Source organism: Camelina sativa, chromosome 10, assembly GCF_000633955.1.
Source record: "Camelina sativa cultivar DH55 chromosome 10, Cs, whole genome shotgun sequence".
In the NCBI taxonomy this organism is placed as follows: Eukaryota; Viridiplantae; Streptophyta; class Magnoliopsida; order Brassicales; family Brassicaceae; genus Camelina; species Camelina sativa.
Window position 1 is genome coordinate 3,065,472 of NC_025694.1, and position 25,282 is coordinate 3,090,753.

The 25,282-nt window shown below is 36.4% G+C and overlaps 8 protein-coding genes and 1 pseudogene across 9 annotated transcripts; 4 read left to right on the top strand and 5 right to left on the bottom strand.

The window, feature by feature from the left end:
• Nucleotides 857–3,682, bottom strand: LOC104716757 (armadillo repeat-containing protein 6). Its single transcript, XM_010434191.2, has 8 exons — nucleotides 3,434–3,682; nucleotides 3,006–3,323; nucleotides 2,634–2,917; nucleotides 2,300–2,428; nucleotides 2,091–2,213; nucleotides 1,716–1,823; nucleotides 1,378–1,556; nucleotides 857–1,284 (listed from the first exon to the last, which is right to left on the bottom strand). Exons 1-8 carry the CDS (start codon nucleotides 3,567–3,569, stop codon nucleotides 1,161–1,163), a joined length of 1,401 nt encoding a protein of 466 aa, XP_010432493.1. The 5' UTR covers nucleotides 3,570–3,682; the 3' UTR covers nucleotides 857–1,160.
• On the bottom strand, nucleotides 4,023–5,645 carry LOC104716758 (E3 ubiquitin-protein ligase RNF170). The gene is made up of 5 exons (XM_010434192.2): nucleotides 5,288–5,645; nucleotides 4,863–5,059; nucleotides 4,651–4,749; nucleotides 4,445–4,496; nucleotides 4,023–4,364 (listed from the first exon to the last, which is right to left on the bottom strand). The coding sequence occupies exons 1-5, from the start codon at nucleotides 5,526–5,528 to the stop codon at nucleotides 4,204–4,206; spliced, it is 750 nt and encodes a 249-aa protein (XP_010432494.1). The 5' UTR covers nucleotides 5,529–5,645; the 3' UTR covers nucleotides 4,023–4,203.
• LOC104719989 lies at nucleotides 6,444–7,378 on the top strand (annotated as a pseudogene).
• On the top strand, nucleotides 8,743–9,965 carry LOC104716761 (colicin-N-like). Its single transcript, XM_010434195.2, has one exon. The coding sequence runs from the start codon at nucleotides 8,979–8,981 to the stop codon at nucleotides 9,822–9,824; it is 846 nt and encodes a 281-aa protein (XP_010432497.1). The 5' UTR covers nucleotides 8,743–8,978; the 3' UTR covers nucleotides 9,825–9,965.
• On the bottom strand, nucleotides 9,939–11,256 carry LOC104716759 (zinc finger SWIM domain-containing protein 7-like). Of its 2 annotated transcripts, none has more exons than XM_010434194.2 (6): nucleotides 11,096–11,256; nucleotides 10,981–11,002; nucleotides 10,758–10,863; nucleotides 10,558–10,665; nucleotides 10,301–10,435; nucleotides 9,939–10,219 (listed from the first exon to the last, which is right to left on the bottom strand). In XM_010434194.2, exons 1-5 carry the CDS (start codon nucleotides 11,154–11,156, stop codon nucleotides 10,346–10,348), a joined length of 387 nt encoding a protein of 128 aa, XP_010432496.1. In that variant the 5' UTR covers nucleotides 11,157–11,256; the 3' UTR covers nucleotides 9,939–10,219; nucleotides 10,301–10,345. The 2 variants fall into 2 exon arrangements, with proteins under 2 accessions (XP_010432496.1, XP_010432495.1); XM_010434193.2 differs by having other exon boundaries at nucleotides 10,301–10,447; nucleotides 11,096–11,254.
• Nucleotides 11,621–13,848, bottom strand: LOC104716762 (probable protein phosphatase 2C 63). The gene is made up of 4 exons (XM_010434196.2): nucleotides 13,341–13,848; nucleotides 12,784–13,163; nucleotides 12,186–12,422; nucleotides 11,621–12,095 (listed from the first exon to the last, which is right to left on the bottom strand). Exons 1-4 carry the CDS (start codon nucleotides 13,597–13,599, stop codon nucleotides 11,823–11,825), a joined length of 1,149 nt encoding a protein of 382 aa, XP_010432498.1. The 5' UTR covers nucleotides 13,600–13,848; the 3' UTR covers nucleotides 11,621–11,822.
• On the top strand, nucleotides 16,707–18,905 carry LOC104716763 (probable prolyl 4-hydroxylase 9). The gene is made up of 8 exons (XM_010434198.2): nucleotides 16,707–16,940; nucleotides 17,056–17,178; nucleotides 17,466–17,623; nucleotides 17,726–17,828; nucleotides 18,060–18,155; nucleotides 18,239–18,304; nucleotides 18,402–18,521; nucleotides 18,616–18,905. The coding sequence occupies exons 1-8, from the start codon at nucleotides 16,836–16,838 to the stop codon at nucleotides 18,700–18,702; spliced, it is 858 nt and encodes a 285-aa protein (XP_010432500.1). The 5' UTR covers nucleotides 16,707–16,835; the 3' UTR covers nucleotides 18,703–18,905.
• Nucleotides 21,446–23,153, top strand: LOC104716764 (PXMP2/4 family protein 4-like). Its single transcript, XM_010434199.1, has 4 exons — nucleotides 21,446–21,917; nucleotides 22,219–22,447; nucleotides 22,576–22,700; nucleotides 22,823–23,153. Exons 1-4 carry the CDS (start codon nucleotides 21,573–21,575, stop codon nucleotides 22,910–22,912), a joined length of 789 nt encoding a protein of 262 aa, XP_010432501.1. The 5' UTR covers nucleotides 21,446–21,572; the 3' UTR covers nucleotides 22,913–23,153.
• Nucleotides 23,137–25,005, bottom strand: LOC104716765. Its single transcript, XM_010434200.2, has 2 exons — nucleotides 24,815–25,005; nucleotides 23,137–24,608 (listed from the first exon to the last, which is right to left on the bottom strand). Exon 2 carries the CDS (start codon nucleotides 24,506–24,508, stop codon nucleotides 23,474–23,476), a length of 1,035 nt encoding a protein of 344 aa, XP_010432502.1. The 5' UTR covers nucleotides 24,509–24,608; nucleotides 24,815–25,005; the 3' UTR covers nucleotides 23,137–23,473.

Sequence of the window (25,282 nt, forward strand, 5' to 3'; positions counted from 1 at the left end):
AAAAGTAGAAACCGATAGAGTAGCATTCATCATAGCCCCCATCATCATCTATATTACTATTAAAAGTTTGTTTATATGCCGACCATCGACATCTTAAGGCCATCATTAATTGGAGAACACCAAGGGTATTTTTAGCCCAAAAAAATTATAAAAATAATGAATAGTGGCTTAAAACACTTTTTTTAGTTCTTGATGTAGAACTGATCTAAGCCCAGTTCTTATTTGACGTGGCTTCATGTGATTGGACGAGATTTTTTAGAAAAAAAGAAAATATTTCATTTATATAAGTAAGCAATTTAAATCTTAATTTATAAGTTTTTATAATTGTAATATGTTTAAGAATATTATATTAATTTATAAGTATACAATTGCTTTTATATAAGTAAGCAATTTAAATGTTATTTTATAAGTTTTTATAATTTGTAAAATGTTTATGAATATTATTTCACTATATCTTTATTCTAAGAACACCATAATTAGTTCTCCCATTTTTTTTTACCTATGATCTTAACAACTGATCTAGCATTATTTTCACTATATATTTAATCTAAGAACACCAAAAATAGTTCCCCTTTAATGATGCCCTAATAAAGAAAACACATAGCCGTACATAATTATATTCCTAATACACTCTTCTAGAGATCATTCCGTGGATGGATTTACATTTTCAATTTGTTTTTATTTTCTTTATCCTTTGTTTAAACCTAAAGGTGAAAGAAAAACAAAGACAAATCCTTGTCGGCAATGTTCAAATATACAAAATTTTCAGAAATCTTTTAACAGTATGTTTGAGATGAATATTTCTCAAGCTGAAGTACTTTTGTTCTCTGTCTATCTATTTTACTATTTACTGTAGTTGGAGGAGAGAACCCTTTCACTGAAATTCTCAAACAAATATTTTCTATTGTAGAACATGTTCAAGTATTCCAACAAAAAAACAATCGTTGCAAAAAATTCTACATCGGAATGCTTTTCTACTCAAAAGATGAACTCAGTGCCAACTGTTGTTGAAAAACTGTAAAAAAAAACTGGATCATTCCAGTTCTTGCGTTCTTCCTGACTCCTCTTAGCTTGAATAATGCATAGGACAATGCAGAAACAATTGGGACTAACCTTGCAGAGTTGTAGTTTTCATGAATACCAATGGAGATAGATTGGCCTTAACTATTGTAATTATCAAGGCCAAGGTCTCTCAGTGCATCAGTTGCAGCGGCTCTACATAACTCATTATTGGCCTTACCAGTCCTTATCAGCTTCTCAATTCCATTGGCAAGCAGAATAGTTCTGTAGTGTAAAGCAGACAGAACTCGATATGATAAAAGAGTTTGTGATATGTGCATATATTTGGATGATTTTTTTTGGAAACAGGGCAGTTACCTGTTCTCTGCATTTCTTACAGCCATGTTCCGTATCATGTTGCAAGCGTTTCTCTGCATTTGAGCCGCTACTGGGAACCTCTTCATAGCTTGGACCGCTAGATCACCAGCTCCGGCTTCTATAGCCTTGGCTGCGTGATCTGGTGATCTCAGACAGATTATAGAGATTATCAACATGACCTGAACCAACCAAATATATCTTGGTTCAATCATAAGGATTAAGCACTCAGACCCTAGTGCTACAAGAAACATTCTTCACTCGACATTACGTTCTTATCTAGTGGAAAACTGCCATGAACGTGACCTGTAGTAAGGGGGTTTTCATTTGGTTTTACTTACCTCTTGTATGACTAGAGGATCATCGGAGAATCGTTGTGCAAGTCTGATTAGCTTGTCGAGACCCCGCTTCTCTACTATGGTACTCTTGTTAGAGTCACTTCCTGCCAACTAGATATTAAAATACACAATTTAGACAAACATTTCTCACGCGTGATTGCAATGCTAATCTAAATCGGTAACTCTAGGCTTTCGAAAAGCTTATATTTCGAGAACATGCATTTAGCCATTTATTGGATAAACATGAACACAAGCTACTCTTAATATGGTGTGGCAAATACTTGAAACACCAAATTTAAGGAAGGAAATTGAATAACTGAAGACAAGGAAGACAAAAACAAAAGAGGCAGCCTGCAGGACAGTTTAGAAGCTATTCACCTTAGACAACAGGGAACAACATGTCTTTGCAGCAGTTTTGTTGCCTTGTTCACCGCTATCATCAATACACCGAAGAAGTGTATCTATTCCACCAATTTCAGCAATAGATTTACATATTTCATCCTGTTTACAGCAAAACCAGACGAGGAATTTGAAACGACTTAACCAGATAAATGTTATGACACAGAGATTTCCACTAGGAGACTTACATTTACAGCAATTGCTTTTAACGCAATACTAGCTGACACCAAGCTATCAGAGCCAATCCCTGCCTGTAATGCTTCGGTAAGGGCTGTTGCAATCCCTAATTTGGCGAAAGTTCGTGCATAACCATAAACCTAAAACACATGAAAGCAAGAATCTAGTTGAATTTGTGCTCTCAAGGCATGTCCACGAAGAGTAAGCACAGAAAAGACTATCAGCGATTATTTTTCATGGTTTCAAACACGAAATGTTTGCTAAGTGTTCTATAGCGGTCTTCCCCAAATTTTTCATTCGTGCAGTCCAAATTGGCATATATAAAACGAATGTAATCCTACTTACTTGGGAAGCAACAACACGGTTGTCATCTGGAGTCAAAAGAACACAAATAGCATCGTACAGAGCTCTAATGGTAGTCTTACTTTCTCTCTTCAGCACTTGTAGAATCAGTTCATCGATTTTCAGTTCCATGAATGATTGTTTCACAACTTCATTACCAGTTGATGCAGCAGCAACAACCGCAAAACCAGCATCCAGCGAATCAGAATCGGAGAACGAATTACTCAAGAGACCAACAACAATACTTGGTCCAGTACAGTTCCTGAATGCTTCTGTGCTCTGAATGTCTGCAATTGAATTAAAAACACGATCAACATCAATTCAAAATTATAAACACACACAAGAAAATACTTACTCCAGAACAGAAGTCATTACCATGAATCAACACAGCCAAAGCTTTCAAACAAGGAACAACAATACGATTACGATTACTTCCAGGGGTTATCTTGATTTTGGAACAAAGAGAGCATGTTAAGTCCACAGCACCATGTTTCGTCGCGATTGCAGCGTTCCCTGATTCTTGGCTGCAACAAAGCTCGTTGAGCTTGACGAACAAACTCGAAATCTCATCCAAATCCTCATCTCGAAGAGGTCCTTCAATAGAAACACTATCGAATTCTTTAAGTCTATCTAAACAAGCAATTACGGGATTGTCCTTGATGCTACTTTCTCCTGGAACACATGTAAGGATCCCTGTGTAGCATAAACAAAAACACACACACACACACAATTGAACTTAGACTCATAAATCCAGTTCGAGAGAAAAGGGAAAGCAAAAAAAAATAGATTCAGTTTTTACGGACCGGAGAGATCGACGCCTTGGAGTTTGAGTGTGTGGAGAGCGTCTTCGAGTGCTTCGGAGGGTTCCATTCCAAGATCTTCAACATTTTCCCTCACTAGATCGTCGAACGCCTCTTGAGATATTGCACGTACACCCATTTCTCCTTCCTCCGCCGCTACGATTCGATAGATCGGAAAAGATGGCTTTTCAAATTGAGTTTGCAAGTAGAAATTAGAAAAGGGCGAAAGTAAATTTACACTCACTGTGATTTGAAAGCGGAAAAAAATAATAATAGAAAATATACAAAAATAACCCAAGAGATTGTCATAAACGACATCGTTTACCACCAGACGGTGGTGGTAAACGACACCGTTTACCATAAGACGACATAGTTTATCATCAAACGACATCGTTTGCCATCTAGTTCTGATACCACAGGTACTGTTACTTTAAGCAAGTCTGGAAGACTGATAGATTGATGAGTATGGAAATTTCGAAGCTAAAATTTTAAATCTGCAACTTTACATAGACCACTCATCATCACTCTCTTCTTTTAGAATATTCACTTAATACTCTTTTGTTCAACCCACTGATCATCTAACCAAGAATCATTTGCGGTAAAACTTTTTTCATAGACAACTATTTTCCCATCATTTTCTTTTTTTACTGTTATAACATCTGGAATCTTATTCTCTGTTAAACTGCACAAACTCGAGGTTTCTATGATCTACCATTTCCTATCCACAATGATCAAACTGCACAAGACTTCATACATTCACTTGTCTGTTACTATTATTCCCTTAAATCTCTTTCCGGCTCCTCCTCGATGACTGCAGCCGCTAGATGTCTAACCTGCTGAGCAAGGCGTCTCCTCCGATAGATCCCTACTAAGCGCAGAATCAGGATCATCGCTATGGCAGCATAGTCAAAAATTGTCACTATTCTGAACCCGCCTGTAGAAAACGGGAAAAAATCAATCTTGGAAAGCCTTAAACCCCGTCATTGCTGGTTTATGACTTGTGAGGTAACTTACCCGTCGGGATGAAGTTAAACTCTGCGGCAGTGTAAAGGGTACTCATGAACATCTGCAAACACCGGAAGAAACTTTAGTTTCTCACCTTTCAACGAGAGAAAGCAAAAAACAGAATAAATATCCTATGATGATTACAGAGAGTGAGAGATAATAACTAAACACTAAACTATGAAAAGTAAACTCCAGGGGGGTAAGATGTTCTTAACTGCAAAGATGCGCACTTCGAGAAAATAGAGATTGTTCACATCTGTATCCATCATATGCCACACCATTCTCTTCATTAGAAAAGGCAGCTCGTGCACCTTCTGAAATATTCGAAAGATGGTGGTTTTTGCCAAGTTAAGAAATGCATCAGAGTATCAGACAGTAAAGAGAAGCAAAACAAAAAAAATCATAGAAACAAAAGGAGCGACCATACCTGAACAAAGCCAGTTAGACCTCCAACAAAGAGACGGTTATACCTACGGACCTTATCAAGAACCTCCTTAACCTCTTGCTCCTGGCGCTCTAGCAAAGATGCTTCTGGTGACAGCTTAGTGATGAGCCGAACACACATGGGACACTTGCAAGGCCTAGATACTGCAGCATAGTTCCAGTACTGCAAGATACAACTTCCTGTATAATAAATTCAACAAGCTGAAATAAGCAACCCTGAAGAGCATTGCAAACAACACTCAAAGAATCAAAATTTACTGAATACCAAAAATCCCAAGACTAGAAGCCTAAATCAAAATTCCAAACCCAGATTAAGCAATTCTCACGTTTCCAATAGAAAGACACAAACAAGCTTGATTAGATACTTCAATTAAATGTAAAGATGAAATTAAGCTCAAAAAGACTAACCGCAATACCAATGACCACAATTCCCACGACAAGGAACCGTAAAAGAGCAGAAACAGATCGGACAAATATCATCCTCTGGAGGCGTCTCGCTCTCCTCACGATTCTCCGCTTCTCCAATCTTCCTCTCCTCAGCAAGAACGACGGCGTTCGGCGACTCCACGAGCTCGTTCCGATCAAGATTTTCCGTTACCGCGGCGGCGTTAACCTCCGGCAAAACCTCGTCGGCGGTTGTTACCTCCATCTCTTCCTAAGGATGAAATATTTTAACTCGGCAAACCTCTTCTTCTCTCCCGTCTTGGAAGTTTCCTTATTTCCAAATAACAAAAAGGTTAAATTGGATTTATTATTATTAGATTACAATTACAAACAGTTTGGATAAGTAAAATTCAAAGCGTGTTTTAGAGCAGTTAATGACCGATTTGTCCTCGCTCTTTTCAGCAAAGTAAAGTACCGACTTTAGGCAAAGGAGTCATTTTAGTGGGGTAGTTGGATTTTATAGGTGAACCGTGAACACGTACACATGTCAGATTCTTCAATTTAGTGTACTACCACCAAATTCGTCCATATTAATCACCCATAACATAATTTTAATAAAATAAATTTAAAATAGCATGAAATAATAAAAGTGAATGATTTTGCCTTGTTCTGTGACTGTGTTCATATGAACAATTACTTTTGAAACATCTTTTGGGATTCTGCATTGCGAATTTTTGGTAGGTTTGTACGTTACTCCATGTTAAATGTGTCACTCACTTCTTGCATGTTTTATACGAAACTGATATCAAGAAGGACCACGCTTCTTTCCTTGCTTTCCACTCTTATTTTTGTTAAAATAAAACTAAAGTCAATTAGGAATTGGAAGAATCTAATTAACATCGTAATATGATGATAAAGACAAGGGCTAGATCAGATTTATCTGATCCACTTGTTTATAAATATGGATACGGATCAAAAATTGCATTTCCTATGTCATTTGGGAACCGACTCTCTAACCCATCCTAATCTGTATAAATACAGAAACTCTAAACTCTAAAGATCTCACAAAAGCAAAACAAACATNAAAAAAAAAAAAAAAAAAAAAAAAAAAAAAAAAAAAAAAAAAAAAAAAAAAAGAAAGCAATCAAAAAATTTGATCAAAGAAGAAGAAGAAGAAGCGATGGGTCTATCTACTGCACGCAAGCTACTCGTTGTTCTCCTGGTTACTGTGTTCGTCTTCTCAGGGAGTGCTGACGCCTGGAGCTGGAGTTGGGGTTCTGGTTCCAACGGGGGTTGGGGATGGAGCTCCGGCAACTCTGGCGGTTCTTCTGGCTCGGCTTCTGGTGGTTCAGAAGACTCTAACTCAGGTGGTTCAAGCTGGGGTTACGGATGGAGCTCAGACGGAACAGATATTGACTGGGGTTGGGGAAGCAGCTCTGGCTCAAACCATTCTAGCGGTACTGGCTCTACACGCAAGCCCAGGCCAAAATCACTCAAGCGGCACACACAACGATCATATTTCCGGCTCAAACCACTCAAGCATCGTTGGTTCTACTTCTACACACAACAACCATAGCTCGGGCTCAAACCACTCGAGCATCACTGGCTCCACACACAACAACCACAGCTCCGGCTCAAACCACTCAAGCATCGTTGGTTCTACACACCACAACCACACGGCTCCAATAAGGAGGGGGAGAAAGATTGCGATGACTGTGTGGAAAAACGGATACGGTTACACCGAATGGGCTACAAAGTATGCCCCTTTCTACGTCAACGATATTCTTGTTTTCACGTACAACAACAATGATCAAACCCAATCCAAGACGGCGAAACATAACAACAACAATAATGACGTCTACTTGCTCCCAGACATGAAAAGCTTCAAGAGATGCGATGTGGCCAGAGCCAAGAAGTTGGCCGCACGAGGAGGTTCATCATGGGGATTCAAGTTGCTTCTACGTAGGGTTCAGACTTACTACTTCGTCAGTGGAGACCACAACGGCTGCAACCACAACATGAAGTTCTCGGTCCACCCGATTCCACACCCTTCTTCTCACTAACTATAGATCCACTTGTTCTTTCCTTTTCTTTGAAGTTTAAACTTTGGGTTAGTTTATATTCTGCGGGTTTTTTTTTTCTGTTAGTTAACCTTTGTTTATATGAGTCATTTAAAGTTTTATATATGGAATGATTATTACTTTTACAAAGTTACAGTTAACAGTTTTCTTCCACTAGAGTAAGAAGTTTAATATTTTGAAACTGAAGACTTATATGCAATTACCTAATTCGCTAACAAGTTGTTGTAAACGAGGCTCGCTTCATGAGGAAGCATGATCAAGCTTTTGAGATAAAGAAAATAACCTATACTACCTTTATTAGTACTTACCAATTAATGTTTGAGTAATCTATCGCCTCATGTAGACCAAACCAGAAAACATATAAGTTGATGTATTGATTACATACTACAAGTGAAACAGAAAAGAGGAAACAACATTGTTAAACAAGTGAAGAATCTTGATCCGCATAATTCTCAAAAGACGCAGATAGATCCCAGGTTACTGACACGACGCATAAGCCTAAGACATAACTTGTAGCTTATGAATATTTGTATGGAAAGCTTCAGATCTTAGAGAGCATCAAGGCAAGATGGTAATCTGAGACCTCGATTTTGCTGTATGTACCCAAAGAAGAAGCCTCGCAGCCAATTGATGTTTACACTTGCCAAAAGAACCAGTAGAATATACAAAGTCAGGAACAATAGCTAGATACAAACTCTACAAAAAGAGTCATACACATAGTTGCTCTCCTCTACTATAATGGGCCTTTAGTCTTGGAAGCGCTTAGCTCTTTCGTGCCTATTAAGGATAAGCAGCAGACACCAGACAGCTTCACCCAAGTTAAAATTAAACTCAAATCATATTATCTCATGCTCTATTACAAATATACAAATGAATTCCAAGAAACATGAGCTTCCATTAACCTGAACAGCACGTTACGACGAACTCTGTCTTCAAACAGGGGATAAACAACTTACCAGACAAGATCCGACTACAATGTTGCCATAGTCCTCACGTCTCTGTGACTGTAACCCACCATGATTGTTTTCTTGGAACTGTCTATATTTACTACCATAACTCAAAGATTTTATGCTGTTGACGTCACTGAGCATCGAGGTGCAGGAATCTTATTTCAGCCAGTTTCTTCTAATAGGGAATATGGGTCATGGGTAATTGTGTTACATGCATGTAATGATGTAACTCTCTCTCTCTCCCTCTCACAGTTCCTCGAGTGTCGAAAAAGTGGTACAAATCGATGTCAGGAGCTGAAGTTCCATATTAAATGTAGCTCACTTCTTGCATGTTTTATACGAAACTGATATCAACAAGGACTACGCTTCTTTCCTTGCTTTCATTCTTATTTTTGTTGAAATAAAACTAAAGTCAATTAGGAATTGGAAGAATCTATAATATCGTATATGATGATAAAGACAAGGCTAGATAAATTTATCTGATCCACTTGTTTATAAATATGGATACGGATCAAAATTGTATTTCCTATGTAATTTGGGAACCGACTCTCTCAAACCCATCCTAGTCTCTATAAATACAGAACCTCTAAACTCTAAAGATCTCACAAAAGCAAAACAAACATCCAAACAAAAAAGAAGAAGAGAAAGCAATCAATATATTTGATCAAAGAAGAAGAAGAAGCGATGGGTCTATCTACGGCACGCAAGCTACTTCTTGTTCTCCTGGTTACTGCGTTCGTCTTCTCCGGGAGTGCTGAAGCCTGGAGCTGGAGTTGGGGTTCCGGCCAGTCCGGTTCCAACGGGGGTTGGGGATGGAGCTCCGGCAACTCTGGCGGTTCTTCTGGCTCGGCTTCTAATGGTTCAGACTCTAACTCGGATGGTTCAAGCTGGGGTTGGGGATGGAGCTCAGACGGAACAGATACTGACTGGGGTTGGGGAAGCAGCTCTGGCTCAAACCATTCTAGCGGTACTGGCTCTACACGCAAAAGTCACAGCCCTGACAAAAATCACTCAAGCATCGTTGGCTCCACACACAACAATCATAGTTCAGGCTCAAACCACTCAAGCATCGTTGGTTTTACACACAACAATCATAGCTCGGGATCAAACCACTCAAGCATCACCGGTTCTACAGACAACCACACGGCTCCAATACGGAGGGGGAGAAAGATTGCGGTGACTGTGTGGAAAAACGGATATGGTTACACCGAATGGGCTACAAAGCATGCCCCTTTCTACGTCAACGATGTTCTTGTTTTCACGTACAACAACAAAAACAACAATGATCAAAAGACGAAGCACCATAACAAGAAAGAGAACGACGTCTACTTACTCCCTGACATGAAGAGCTTCAAGAGTTGCGATGTGGCCAGAGGCAAAAAGCTGGCCGCACGAGGAGGTTCATCATGGGGCTTCAAGTTGCTTCTCCGTAAAGTTCAGACTTACTACTTCGTCAGTGGAGACCACAACGCCTGCAACCACAACATGAAGTTCTCTGTCCACCCGATTCCACACCCTTCTTCTCACTAACTATAGATCCACTTGTTCTTTCCTTTTCTTTGAAGTTTAAACTTTGGGTTAGTTTATATTCTGGGTTTTTTTTTTTCTATCAGTTAACCATTGTTATATGAATCATTTAAAGTCTTATGGAATGATTATTACTTTTACAAAGTATAGTTTTTCTTCCACTGAAGTAAGAAGTTCAATACATTGAAATTGCATAGTTATGTTACAATTACCTAAAACACGCTAACAAGTTGTTGCAAACAAGGCTCGCTTCATGAGGAAGCATGCTCAAGCTTTTGAGATTTATTACGAAAATAACCTACAATACCACTATTAGTACTTACCAATGTGTGAGTAAACTATCACCCCATGTAGACCAAACCAGTAAACATATAACTCCATTGTTGATGGATTGAATACTACAGAAAAGAGGAAATTGTTCATCAAAACATGTGAAGAGTATGATCCGCATATATAATTCTGAAAATACAAATAGATACCAGGTTACTGGCACGCATAATAAGCCAAAGACATAACAAGTAGCTTCAGATCTTAGAGAGGATCAAGGCAAGATGGTAATCTGAGACCTCGATTTCGTTGTATGTACCCAAAGAAGAAGCCAACCTCGCAGCCAACTGATGTTTACACTTGACAAAAGAAACATCAGAAATTACAAAAAGGTCAGAAAGCAGTAGATACAAACTCTAAACGTAAAAGGAATCAATCATCTAAATAAATAAATAAAAAAGAGTCATACACATAGTTGCTCTCCTCTGCTGACAACATCATAGAAGAAAGAATAACATCCACAGTAATCTCCTGGGAAGCAGAGATGCTCTTCTCTCTTCTGAGATTCTCCCACAACCTGACAAAAAAAACAAACCAATCTTGTTAGATTATCAAATCTTTTTGACTTCTTTTATAACCAGTGAGATGTGTTGATTCATGGTGAGAGACCTGAAAGATGGATCTCCCACTGGGTAAGCCTGAGATTTTCTTCACACCTCTTTTGTCGATGATTCTGGTTGCTTTCTCAAGATTCTTACCAAACAACAAATGCAAGCTGATATTGCAAACTTAATACTTCAATTTCTGACTCAAACCCTAATCATATTATATGCCCACACCTATCAAACGACTGAACATAAAATCAATAGAATTGGGTTGGTGGATTACTAACATTGAGAGCTGTTCTTCGGTTACTGCCATAAAAAAAAAAAGGAACAATTCAACGAAATTGATTTATTATTATTGTAAACAAAGGAAAAGGAAGAAGAAGTAAAGTAAAAGATGACCTGAGCCGGTAGATTCAATCTCGGACCAAACGGCGTCTGCGACCAAAAGTGTGACGCTCATCGTTTTTTTAATTATTATTTTACTTCCGTGGGAAACTTTCTGAGAAAAGTCTTCCGGAACTGTTGAATTTGAGTTTGAATTTTTTTGCTGTTCAATTCATTCTCAAAGCAAACGCATCATGTAGGCTTGGGGCATTCCCGGTTCGGTTCGATTAGAAAAATTGCTCAGTTCATTCGGTCAAGGATTTGGACCAGATGGAATTTCGGTTTATTTTGTTTCGAAGTGTTCAATTCGGATGTTCAATTTAATCGGTTTGGTTTGGATCGAACGTTCAGTTGAATCTTTCACTTTTAATTTTAATTTTGGATATTGGACCAAGTTGAAGTTCGCTTCGATTGGAAAGTGACTGATTATGCTCGGTTTAACAGTTTCAGATACGATTATTTTGGGAAGTTTTGGAAAAGTCGGCTACAATTGGACGGTTTCACGCTAAATTTGTCAAAAACCAAAACTGCTCTGCCCCAAAAAGAAAACGGTTTCGTTCTTCTTTGCTGGTAAAAGAATATACAAATCCAACTCCAATATTTTTAAGTAACAAAAAAAAAAAAAAAAAAACAATTTTTCGTAGTAAAAAACAAATAAACAAATGTGTAAACAAGTTTTCACCCTATTAGGATCTTTCCCAAGCAAACCATTTTTAGTTTTTAAACCATAAAATCAAAAGAGTCAGTATAACACATTGAGTAACCTTCGTTGTTCTGCTTCATCAGCGTGTAACGAGTAGATGTCCGGTGGAGCTGTGATGCCTCCTTGCTGTACCAATTTAACATTCGATGAAGTAGAGGATTTATGCTGGTCGAGATATACAACAACGACGCTTATGTCGTCATGGAAATGTCGTCGAATTCCTCTAGCAATCTTCTTTATATCTCCATACCTCATTTCTCTCTTCTTTGCTGCTTCTTCGAGAGCTGCTCTAACAAGTCTCCGTGCAATCCCCTGTATAGTATAGATCACATCAGAGTTAAAAATCTGAAGTAGCTAACAGAAAGAGAAAGACACAAGCTCTTAATGTAGGGGCAAACTTACATTTCTTGGGTGTTTGACGACGATTTCTACGGCTGCTTCATCACTAAGATGTTCCCAGAGACCATCTGATGCAAATATCAGAAACAAGTCCTGTGGCTTAAGCTTCCTTACTATAATGGAGGGTTCGGCTGTCATTGCTGGTCTCCTCAAAGGAATAGGAGTTCCATGTTGCTGGAATATAGGATCCCTGTAAAACTCCGGTTTTTTCAAGTATACATCCCCAATTGATCTCGATACCTATAAAGAAGTGCAAATAAAAACGATTCACCCAACAATACTAATAAGCTCAACATTCATAGAAAGATCAATAACGAATACAAGGAAATAAAAAACATGTCTCTTCATTATCATGCAGAGCTCTGACTACCGGGAATTCATAGAAAAGGACAAAATCCACTGGGGAAGAAACGTTGCAGGAGCCCGTGTGACGGATTCCTGGAACATCGCAAGCCCCCATTTATAATAATGAAAAGAGAAGAAAAAAAAACACCATCAGATTACACCTTTTACATATGAAAACACAATCATAAAACATCAACACAGATGCTATGTAAATTAAATCACGCAAGCAAGCAAGCCAACCAGAACTACGCTATACCTGAATAATGCCTTTAATCCTCCAAACTCCACGAGTGTATATAACGATTTGTGAATCATCGGGGTTAAGTGCCTTAACCTCTTTTCTAACTTCTTCAACAGCAACATTATGATCAGTAGATAACCTTTCAGCTACCGCACTCTTTTTATCATTAACATCTCCTGGAACAACGCTCCCAAGAACAGCTCTAGAGTCCCCAAGATTGGCCACATACAGAGTGTCATTAGAGATGGCACCAACGAGACAACAAGATCCTACAGTAGCCATTTGAGGTTTCATCGGGAGGGATCGTTTAACCATATGACAAAACTCCTCTTCAGTTTCTTTGAATGCTCTTTTAATAACATCTACAGATAGTCCCCCATGTTCTCTTGCGAATTCTGCAATCATAAACCAAAAAAAACTATTCTTTAATATTCACTAATCACAAAGAACAAAACTTTATAGCAAAGTTCGAATCTTTCTTATGTTGAAATGATCAGGGTGATTGAGAGATCTCATCAATTTGACAATCAAAAAGACGCAGTCAAAGGAGTCAAAAGAAGTGAGATTATTACTGTGCATATAAGGAAAGAGATGTCTGTTAACGAATCTAGAAGCTTCAGGTCCGCCATGGCCATCGTAAACACCGACATAAGTAGCGGAAGAAGATGTGAACACCTGACTCTGATCTTCTAACCTGGAATTAGCTTGAACAACCGCAATCGAATAGTCACCACCGGCATGAGGTCTCAATTCCGATTGCCAGAGTAAACCATCACCACTGGCTCTACTTCCCAAACACCGTTCAAGAGGCCGTGCTAAAGCTCGCAACATCTCACACCTAACCTTACTTTACCTTACTTAGGGTTTTTTTCTAATACACAGTGTCGAGTACGACGAGTAGAGAGAACGAGAGAGAGAGAGGAAAAATCAACGGGAATTTCGGATTCGACTGGATAGAAATCCAAAAGGCTTTTTTTTTTTTTTAGGGAATTTGATTCGTTTGATCTGATCGGTTTTGAAGGGATTTTGTATGTGTGTGTTGTTGAGTTGGTGGTATAAAAGAATACCGCGTGAAGAAGAAGAAGAATCTGATAGAGATGACTTGGACTACTTATCTTGTGCCGTTCTTTATTATTCTACGTAGACTACGCGTCGTTTTTTTTCTATTTATGTGTTTTTTTTTTTGTCGTGCTTATTCTCTATATCCTTCCCTTTCTGCTTTTATATAGCTTTTTTCAACGCGTTGTTTTAAAAAAAAAACAAAATTGTTTCTTCTCCATTTGGTATTTCTCCATATATATAAAGGGCAAACAAACATATAAACGTCGTATATATTTAAATAAAAATAAATATCTTTCTCATGGAACAATTAAAAAGATAAAAAAGTAAGTTTCTGATGCGGTCCAACTAAAAAAAATATCTAAAATCAACAGCTACTTTTATGTCGTGTTTTTTGGAAAACTAAGTAGAAGATATTTTATTATTTTAAATATTACAGGGTCAATGTGTGACATTGTTTTAAAAAAAAGGTAGGCCATTTTGAAGTATAACAACAATGAGTCAGTAGTATAATCAAAATTAAAATTGTGTTTGTTAAAAGACAAGCCTGTTTTGTATTAAATATATGAAAATGTTGTAAATAAGAGAATGGGTAACGATGAGTAACGCTGTAGCCAACGTGTAAGCTGATAGTATTTACTTGTCAACTAAGATAGACGGATAACTACTGAATACAATTTCCGGCTAATCTACTCATCTTAAGTATTTATTCTAATTTTATTGTCACGTTATAGTTTCCTTTATAAGAAATATATATGATTTCTTCTGGTCAAAACTCTTTGTGTATTGTTCTAGAGAATTGATAAAAACGGTGAATATTAGTATTGATTATTGAATAATCTAATTGCAAGTTGCTGCATTTCATTAGTTTATTAAAAATAAGTGTTTTTACGCATGTAATTAAGAAATTGACGTGTACGGACTTGTATAAAAGATACGCAGAGCCAACTAGAAGATATACATTGGCCCAACTTGTCAGAGTCTTTTGGACGATGACATGTTTTCCAAATTTTATATATATTTTTGTTTTTTAGTGTGGATGTGTCTTCCAAATACCTTCACTATTACACATTGGCACATGTGTTTCCAAATTGCACATTTTCTTATCACATTAATAGTTAATATGTACTATTGATAAAAATTATGTAAAATTAAAAGTAAATTATTTCATATTTTTTTGTTCTCTATGCCCTCTCTTGATCTTATTTAAAAAAAAAAAAAAAAATTGATCAAAATATGTTGATTTAACTAATTGGACACATATTTTCTAGATTAGTTAAATAATAATTAGCAATTGCATCAAACCTTTGATGAGGCTAACCAGCATTGGTATGATATGGTCGTGTACACTTAAACACTACACTATCAATAGACTATGGTGGATCAGTGAATATATACAAGAAAATGTGTCATAATCTTTGTGCAGATAACACAAATATATATTAAAAAATATTTTGGCATTCAAATTCAAAGAAATTTTTTCAACTGAATTTTTTTTTTAAGATTGAGGTTAAAAAAAATGAGAATAGTGACTAATTTGGACGATTTATTACTTTGCGCCTTAGTTGTGTTGTATTATTATATTTTTTTTAGAATGTTTGTTGATCTACGAACACAAAAATCAAATATCTATTTAATTGAAGTATTACATTAGACCACACTTAAATTACGAACAAAAAATTTGTTTTTCTTAATCAAGAGTTTGGTAAAAAAGGCTATTCGATCCCTGTTTCATATTTTATGTAATAAAGGCGATCAATGATCATCTATTATTTATAAGGGAATTTCTTAAGATATACAATTTACTTACAACATACAATTTATATAAATTTTTTTTAAATACACACATTACGAAATTTGTTGTTGCACTTTTGTATTGTTATTAATATTTTTTTTTTTGATAATTGTCTAGCATTTGAGAAGAAAGATAGTGATCTCTATTTTGTAGATTGAAAAATAAATTATGATACATGATAGTAAACTTTTTGATTATGATTATTTTTAAGAATAATATATCACATTCCGCGAGAAATAAATACATAAATACAACTTCAATTTTTTTTTTTGACAGCCTTTAGTTTAGAAAATTTTAAAATGTGAATAATTTTGCAGTTTATATCCACCTTATTTATTTTGTTAAAAGGAGTTCATATCCACCTTATATTCACATATCCATAAAAAACTCACTAGTTTTGTAGATCAACAAGGACTTGCTAGTTTTCCTTACCAGTAACAACAACAAAGTCACAACAATATTACATAAAAGATGAAACCTCGACGATACTAATTGAGATTTAAACACTACTAGAACCTCCGGATAAACTTGGTTGAAACTAGACAATTGCATAACCAAAACTTAAAACATTCTACGCAATCAAATTTTATAAATGTAACCTAAACTCCAACCATATAGATAATTTGGGCGCATCATTGGTATGTGTTGACTGTTGACCGTGAAGAGAACCAAAACAAAAAAATAAAAATTGGTCAACGAGAGATCTAAAAATTATAAAACATATTTAAATAGAACCTTTTTTTTTTTTTGACAGCCTTCAGTTTAGAAATTTTTACAATGTGAATAATTTTGCAGTTCATATCCACTTTATATTCACATATCCATAAAAAACTCCAAAGTTATAATCACAGCCTTGAATTCAGGCAAAACAACTCAAGAGAAGCCACCAAATTCCATAACCAAAACTTAAAACATTTTACGAAAACAAATTTTAATAAAATGTAACCTAAACTCCAACCATATAGGTAAATTAATTTGGGCGCATCTTTGGTACGTGTTGACCGTAAAGAGAACCAAAACAAAACCAAAAAAAATTGGTCAACGACAGATCTAAATATTATAAAACATTATTTAAATAGAAACTGTTTTTTTTTTTTGGGTGCTCCACTGGATCGAAGGAAAAGCAAAAGCGTCTCGGACTTGAGAGGTTCGTTACTTAAGCCGGCGAAGATTTTCATCGGAAACCTTATCGGATCGGACGGAAGAAGGCTCAATGAAGAGCAGATTGAAGAGCTACAAGAGGAAGAAGCTAGGGTTAGCCACAGTTATTGTCTTCTGTTTCCTCGTTGGCTTCTACGGTTCCACTCTGCTTTCTCAGGTAGAGAAATCGATGATCTTTCAAATCTGTGGTCTATTAAGATGTGATTTTGGAGTTTCTCTATCTCGGATTTGTGACGACTCGATGGTTTTTTTTTGTTTTGTTTTGGGAATAGAATGTGCCTCGTATTAAACCCAGGTTGAGAATGTTGGAGATGGTGGAGAATGTGGAAGACGAGGCTGGCTCGATGCCTCATGGTGTTACTGGAGACGAATCTGTTGGATCGATTCCGTTTCAGGTCTGATTTTGTTGCTAATTTTAGACTATTAAGATGTCTTGCTAAGGGTGAAATCGATTAGTGTTAGGGCAAGATTGATTGATCTATGCCTTTTAACAAAAAAAAGAAAAGATTGATTGATCTACTTGAACTTTGTTTTCTGGTTGATGAGTCACATACGTCTAGTTGAATATTAGATGTTTGTGACTGTGCTAGTTGAAGTTTGTCTGGTTGATTTCATGTGTGTGAGATTATTGAGTTTTCTTAGCAATTGAGGTCAGCTGAGGCATGTTTTCTGAAATGGTCAGGTACTGAGTTGGAGACCGAGGGCTGTATATTTTCCGAATTTTGCAGCTGCAGAACAATGCCAAGCTATTATCGACAGAGCAAAGATTAATCTGAAACCTTCTGCTTTGGCTCTTCGGAAAGGAGAAACTGCTGAGAACACTAAGGGGACTAGAACAAGGTCTTTTCTTTCTTTCTTTCCAGTTTCATGTGGCATTGTCGTCTTCAACCAAAGATTCGTTAGTAGCCTCATCATTGTTTTTCCTGGTGTGTGTTGTTGCAGCTCAGGAACTTTTATCAGTGCTTCAGAAGAAAGTACTGGTGCTCTGGATTCTGTTGAAAATAAGATCGCAAGGGCTACGATGATCCCAAGGACCCATGGAGAGGTTAGATTTCTCTAATTCAACCCCCATATGAATCATAAAACCTGGCATGTTAACTCTTTTGATTACTATGAAAGTGGCAATATGCATTTTAAGGCATTTATTTAATACTATTGCTTGGTGGCCTTTTGGTTGAGTGCTTATGAGCCCTTTTAATTGTTGAGATTTCAAAATCTTGGATCCAGATTTCTGAAATATTAATATTAACACAAGAAAGGTTTGATGTTTTTGCAGTCTTTCAATATTTTAAGGTATGAACTTGGCCAAAAGTATGATTCCCACTATGATGTTTTTAACCCAAGTGAATATGGACCACAATCAAGCCAAAGGGTAAGTAAAATCCTTAAAATCTGTCATTATCTATATAGCTTTATTTAGAACCGTGGAGACCTCATTTGCTTGCTTTTACACAGATTGCTTCCTTCCTGTTGTACTTATCTGACGTGGAAGAAGGCGGTGAAACCATGTTTCCATTTGAGGTCAGTTTATAATATAGCATTGCATACTTTTAACATATTTCAGAACTCAGACCCTTTTGTTAGTTTTGATTCCATTCAGTTGCTCTCGATCTGACAGAACGGTTCCAACATGGGCACCGGATACGATTACAAGCAATGTATTGGGTTGAAAGTAAAACCTCGGAAAGGAGATGGTCTTCTTTTCTATTCCGTGTTTGCAAATGGAACGATTGATCAGGTAAAACAAAGTTTCAGTTTTTTTCTCCTGACTCTCCAATTCCCTGGATTAGTTCATGCTAGTAATAGCTGTTTGCCTTGCAATGCTTCTGCAGACTTCGCTTCACGGGAGCTGCCCGGTGACCAAAGGAGAGAAATGGGTAGCGACCAAATGGATCAGAGACCAAAACCAGGAAGAATAAGTTAGGGTTTTGTATCTCCATATATCTCTTGCAGCTTTAATCTTGATGGATCCCTCGTGTACAGTTATATTCTTATTATTCAAACAAAAATAGAGTCATTACACACAAACCCGTCTTGGGCGTGTGTAGCTATTGAGTTTTCTTATACAGTATTATAATGTGAATGATTCAAAATATTTATAATGAAAATATGGTTGGAAATATCCTCTGAACAAAATAGACGTTTCTTTAATTTGTTGTTGTTTAATATTTTCAGTCAATCAAAACACAATGTGTTCCATCATTTATTTTTTCTTTTACTTCACAAAAATGTGTGTTTTTATCAGTTTAAAATGGGGAATATTCCTAAAAAAAACTTCACAACTTATTTTTATTTATACGTTTAATACCCAATAGTTGTTGGTTGGAATAAAAATAACCAATATATTAAATTATTGTCAAATAAAACCTTATCTTTAAATGGTTAGTAGATTTCAACACGGGACTTAATAGCCCTATACATATATGCGATTTAAGTTTATGTGATTTAATAAGACAATGATTATGAAGTCATGATTCCATAGTTTGTAATCAATCTTAAAGATCGTAATCATGGGTTTTAAAGTATATGTAATCAAGACAAATGGTTATTTTTGTTAGAATGCATGTAATCAAGAAGACATCAATCAAAGATGATATCTGTTTAAAATAGAGAAAATTTCTAAAAAACCTAAACTTATTTTTATTTGGACATTTAATACCCACTAGTCTTTTGTTGAAATAAAAATACCTGATATATAAAATTATTATCACGTTAAAATTCAGTCAGACGTTTTTAAAGTATATATAAAATCAGTTTATGAGTCATTATGGGTAATGACGTTGTAGTCTAGTGGTAGTGTGTGTTATTTATCTTTTATTTTACTAATTAACTCTATTTTGTAATGATAAAAGAAAAATATCTTAATGGCTGTTATTGGAAAAATGATTTCTAAATCTAAATAGAATTGTAAATTATGAAAATCAAAACATATGGATTTTGAAATAACATGTTATACACTTTCAAATCCATTTAAAACATAATGTGGATTTTAAAATGTAAAAACAAATCATTAAATGAGTAACATGGAATTTTAACAAGTATTTGTAAATTATAGAACCAATAACACATAATTTTGATAAGTATTTTAAAATTAATGATTGAATAACGCCTGATTTTTATTTGGATTTCCAAATCTACTAAAATCATAGAACTAATAACTCTTTCTTAGTTAAAGAGGAAAATACGTACATGTTTTTGGAAATATACTATATTTCTAATTCCCGAGATAATTAGGAATGAGAGATGTCTTGGTAATTCCTAAAGGGTGAGATGTCCATTGGGAGATCCAACAAGCAAGATCTTGCTCTCGCTACGATCAATATGAGAATCAGAAACAGATCTCCAGCCCATATTGGTGGTCTTACTTAAGCATTTAACATTGAGATTCGAATCCTCACAGCCTTCTAACACAAAAGATTATCTTGGATTACCTAACATCAATTCGTAAACCGAACTTCAAAATAAAAATCAAACCGAACCATGGTTTATGTTTATTTATTTTTTTGTTTCTTTTGTTGGGTTTTCTCGTTTTTAAATTGGGCTGTGTTGTGTTGTAAAAATTAAATCTTTTAGGTCATGCGGCTGCTGTTGGTTGATCTTCCAAATCCGAGAAAAAGACAAAGAAAGAGAGTGGCTCTGATAGTTTGCGAATTCCTTTGCCTAATGTGATCAGAAAACTAATTTTTTAATAGGTAGCTTCTTCTCTTAAAATTGTTGTTATGAAAGTTTTGCGGCTTAATATGTAGTATAAGCTACATGGAGTGCAAAAGGAGAAAGATGAGAAGTGTGGATTGATTTGGGCGCTACTACTTCCTTTAGTTACTTGGTGGAGGATTTCATGTTAATACACAATGTGATCTCTATTTTTCCTTTTTTACTTTAACAAAATGTTTTTTAAAATAATGAAAGAATTATTTTGTTCAGATGTACATTTCTACATAATTCCTGTTTATAAAGTAAAAATATACTTTATGTATATATATATATATGTGATGTGCCATCTACCTCTTTTATGTGAGTTTTTGTCACAAGAATGATATTTAGTTTGTGTATTTGTGGCATCATTTGCTTATTAATTACCTTGATTTTTAGAATCAACCAAAAAAATGCCGACAGAAAAGAGAAAAGAATCTTCCAAAAGCAAACAAAAGAACAGAGAAAAAGAATCTTCCAATAATCTAACGTAATTTATTGACTACATTTTAATACTATAAAGAGTTCAGAAAAAGTGGCTCAAGGCAGGAACTTGGGACACGAACGCAACACGTGGCTCCTATTAAAAGGTTAGCGTCACTGAGTTAAGTTGTACGTGTCAGAAACGATGACGTCGACACTAACCAATGTGAACAAGACGTTTAGACCAAGTGACCAACCCTAGAACACCACAGGACAGAAACAGTTTGGTCTTTGACCGACCCGTCCACCTTTTCCGGTCACGCGCCTAATGTTTAAAGATTATGTACTTTATTTTCTCTTAATAATTTGGCGGCTTTTGAGTTTATTGAGTGTTAGTAAAACAAATAATAACACTAATCAATGTGATAACTAAGCTAATAATAAGTAACACAATAGCCTTAATAAAAGATTCATTTATAATCCCTTCTGAGTCTTTTAAATTGCAAAACTAATTCTGAATTTCAATTCTTTTTATATATTTTTTGGCGTTTACACTAAAAAAAAAACAGAGCTCTGTCTTGTGTGTGTTTTTGGCTTCTCCACCGCCGTTATATATAAAAACCCTTTCCTCTGAACCCCAAAAACTCTCGGAGCCATCATCACACACACGACAATGACCGGCGCATTGTTCAGAAACGCTGCCAACGACGCTGCTCGGATCTTTCGATTACAGAGAACATCGGCGACGAATCCTTTCGGAAAGCTTGATCCTTTACCGATAGGAGGAGACTTCCGACGGCGGTTGCAGTCTAGGCCTTATTTTCGTGCGCCTCAGTTCTACGGTAAAGCAAAAAAGGAAACAGGTTTCTCTGGTTTCTGCTCTTCCTCGTCTTCTTCTTCGACCGTCTCTACTGCTGGATTCATCGGTTGGTATTTGGGTATGGTGAAATCTCGGCCGGTTTTTACCAAATCCGTCACTTCTTCGCTTATTTACATCGCCGCCGACTTGTCTTCTCAGGTCATTTCATAACTTCTTTTTTTCAAAATTCATAAAATATATGCATAGTTTACTAATTGATAGTTATATGTTCTGTGTTGATGTTCTTCAAGTTAAAGACTTAATTTTTGACATTATATATGTATCGTGGTTGGTTCAGTCTTAAGATTTCACTTTGTGCTTTAGCAATTTGAGAATAGGAGAAGGATGGCGTTAGCGTGTTTTTATTTAATGTGAATTGAGTTGTAAGATTTTGTTTGCATTTCTTTGTGCGTTGTTGATAAATGTGACTTAGAGAGCTAGTGTTTTGATGTTTCAACAGACAATACCGCAAGATTCTGTTGAATCTTATGATTTGGTAAGAACAGCAAGGATGGCAGGATATGGGTTACTAATCTTGGGTCCTACACTTCATTATTGGTTCAACCTCATGTCAAGACTGTTTCCAAAACGAGATTTGATCACAACGTTTAAGAAAATGGCCATGGGACAGGCGGTCTACGGCCCTGCCATGAATGTTGTTTTCTTCTCATCAAATGCAGCCTTACAGGGTAACCTTTTAACTGTACATGGCAAATCTTGTGGGTTGTTTATAGAGCTGTTTGTTTGCTGTTACAGTGTTTCTCTAGGCTTGTCTTGCAGACATAAAAAGTTCTGAGTTTTTCAATTAATTTTTCAGGTGAAAACGGTTCTGAGATAGTTGCTAGATTGAAAAGGGATCTACTTCCCACGATGTTAAACGGTGTCATGTATTGGCCTTTGTGTGATTTTGTTACTTTCAAGTTCTGCCCTGTTCATTTACAGGTATGTATGCTTGATTACTTCAATTTTATTTTCCAATTTGGGGCCTCACTTTGGTTTACCTTTTTGCTTCATTCCTCATGGTTATGAACTCAATTCTGGTTTCTATCTTTTTTTGTCTGCAGCCACTTGTGAGCAACTCGTTTTCGTATCTATGGACAATCTACATAACTTACATGGCAAGCCGTGCGAAGCCAACTGCCATTTCAAGTTGAAACAGCTCTCTTGGGAGCACTCAGTGTTATCTACTTGGAGGAATTTCGATTATGTAATCTAGAAAATGAAGAAATTAGAGCCCAGAAGCTTTTTACTAAAAGAAGCACAGCATTCTTTGATTTCTCTCAGAGTGTAAAACTAAAATGTAAAGCATTTTGCATTGGTTACTTTGACCACACAACTGTGACCAGACAAATGAAATATTCACACAAAACTTTTCAAGAACCGAAATTGGCTTTACTTCTTTTTTGCTTTCATTATTAATTTTGTTACACGAGAGAGCAGCAAAAACCCATACGAGAGAAAAAGACAAATCAGCTACACAATTGACGTTTACTTCGAAACCTCTACTACTTATAACAACTTGTACAACACCTAAGAAGACCCACCTTTCTTCTCTTCCTAGCTTCTCCCATTGAAACGTGAAACACCTCAGTAACTTTTTTCAACAGTGCATAACAAACCAGAACACTCTCCAAAAAAGCCCAAACTCCAGGTTCAATGGAGTAAAATCAAATGCTATGTATCTAAACTATGGTGTTTGTTTTGTTGCTAACTCTTTACTTGTCTGAAGCACGGGAACAGATCTTCTCCATATGTATAGGCCAATCTTCTCCAAGAATCTGAGGATTCAACTCCATACCAGCACGAAAATCTGACATGGATACATATGAAAGCCTTCTGCTTTGCTGTGTATACTGGTAATTCATCTCTCTTACCCGTTGTTCGTTCCCACATCTAGTATTAGCCAAACTCAAACAAGGCTGAATCAGTCTTCTCATAAACGCATCCAATCCGCTATTAAGAAGACTACAAGAGTCCATAGTTATCTTTATCCCCTCCATCTCCAATCTCCTCTCCAACCGACTCCTCAGCGTTCTTGTATCAGGTAGTTCACCGATGCTCTGACAAGTCTCACGGTTGAAACTACTGCTACACATAGATACATTGGAAATAGACTTTCTAGTAGCTCCATTCCTCCTAAGACTCATGGAAACACCAAGCGGAGCAGTAATAGGACTCCGGCTCTGAACACTTGGACTAGCTGCCATTTGTTCAACCTCTTCTCCATCCTCCACAGATGCAACTTCCACGGGAGGCCTACTTCCAAGAGAAAGCAATTCAGTAGCACTTTGTGCCTTGCACATGGACTCCTCGTTTGTAGTAGTTAGACTATGATGAGGTTTCCCAAGTGGACTCGGCCTGTCTCTGAACTTTCTAGACCTGGATTTGCGAGTCGAAGGAGAGAACGCAGAATCACCATAAAGTTGCTGACTTTGATAGTTCTTCGTATTACCATGACCAAATCTAACAAAGCTGCCACCTTTCTTGGCAAATCTTGAAGGTGGAGACTTGGCAACACTAGCATTCTTGATGATGGAACGTAATAGACGGTTATGGAGATGGATGTGTTGTCTACCGATGGTCTTGATAAAGAACTTGTCGAATTCAGATTTGGTGATCTTCAAGGCGAAGAATCTTCTGAGCTGATGGAAGTAACTCTCAGCTCTTTGATGTCCAAATTCTCGGAAAATAAGGGATTTAATCTCTAACGTATCTAACCGGGATGAACCTTGAGCTGCTTCTGATCCCATTCTTCAACAACTTTAAAACTAGCCCCCACTAAAACCACATCTGTAAAGTTTCAATTTTTAAGATCCCAGACCTTACAAAACCCCAATTTTCAACACATTCCTGAAAAAAAAATCGGATTTTTAGAACGAATTGAAGTAACGAAACAATCAATTGTGAATTAGGAATTGAGAAATTGATAGAAGAGAATCAGAGTTATTGAAATCAAGCATCGCAATTAGAAGAAACAAATCTGTAGCGAGAGGTAATTTCGCGAGAATGGGAGAATCAAAGGGTGAAGAAGATAGATGAGTAGAGAAGAAACTTACCCAGTTCAAAAAGGCTTCACCTTTGTGCTGCCCTAAAGGCAAAGAGGGGGCTTTTGTTTAGTTCCCTCGTTTCATCTTCTCATGTTCGCTTCTTCTTTTGTTCCCCCCGTTTGTTCGTCTTCTTACGCGAGAGAGAAGAAACTGAAGAACCTGTTTGGACTACGAACAGACCCAAACGTGCGTTAATTTAAAGGGAAAAAAAATACAAAAAAAAAAAAAAATACTAGCTTCAACTTGTAAATTTATGTTTTTAGGATTGATGGTATTGTTTTGATTAGTTTTATGATGATCTCTTTTAATGTGTCACTTGTCTTGTCAAGTACGTCCTTAACAGTGAACAAATGTTTAGTTTTTATATTTGATTCACATTACCGCTAGTTTCATCTACAAAGATCCAACAAATTTGCAAAATTCTTGGTCACTACAATCGTTATAAGTTTTAACTTTGTTACTATATGGTTTATAAAG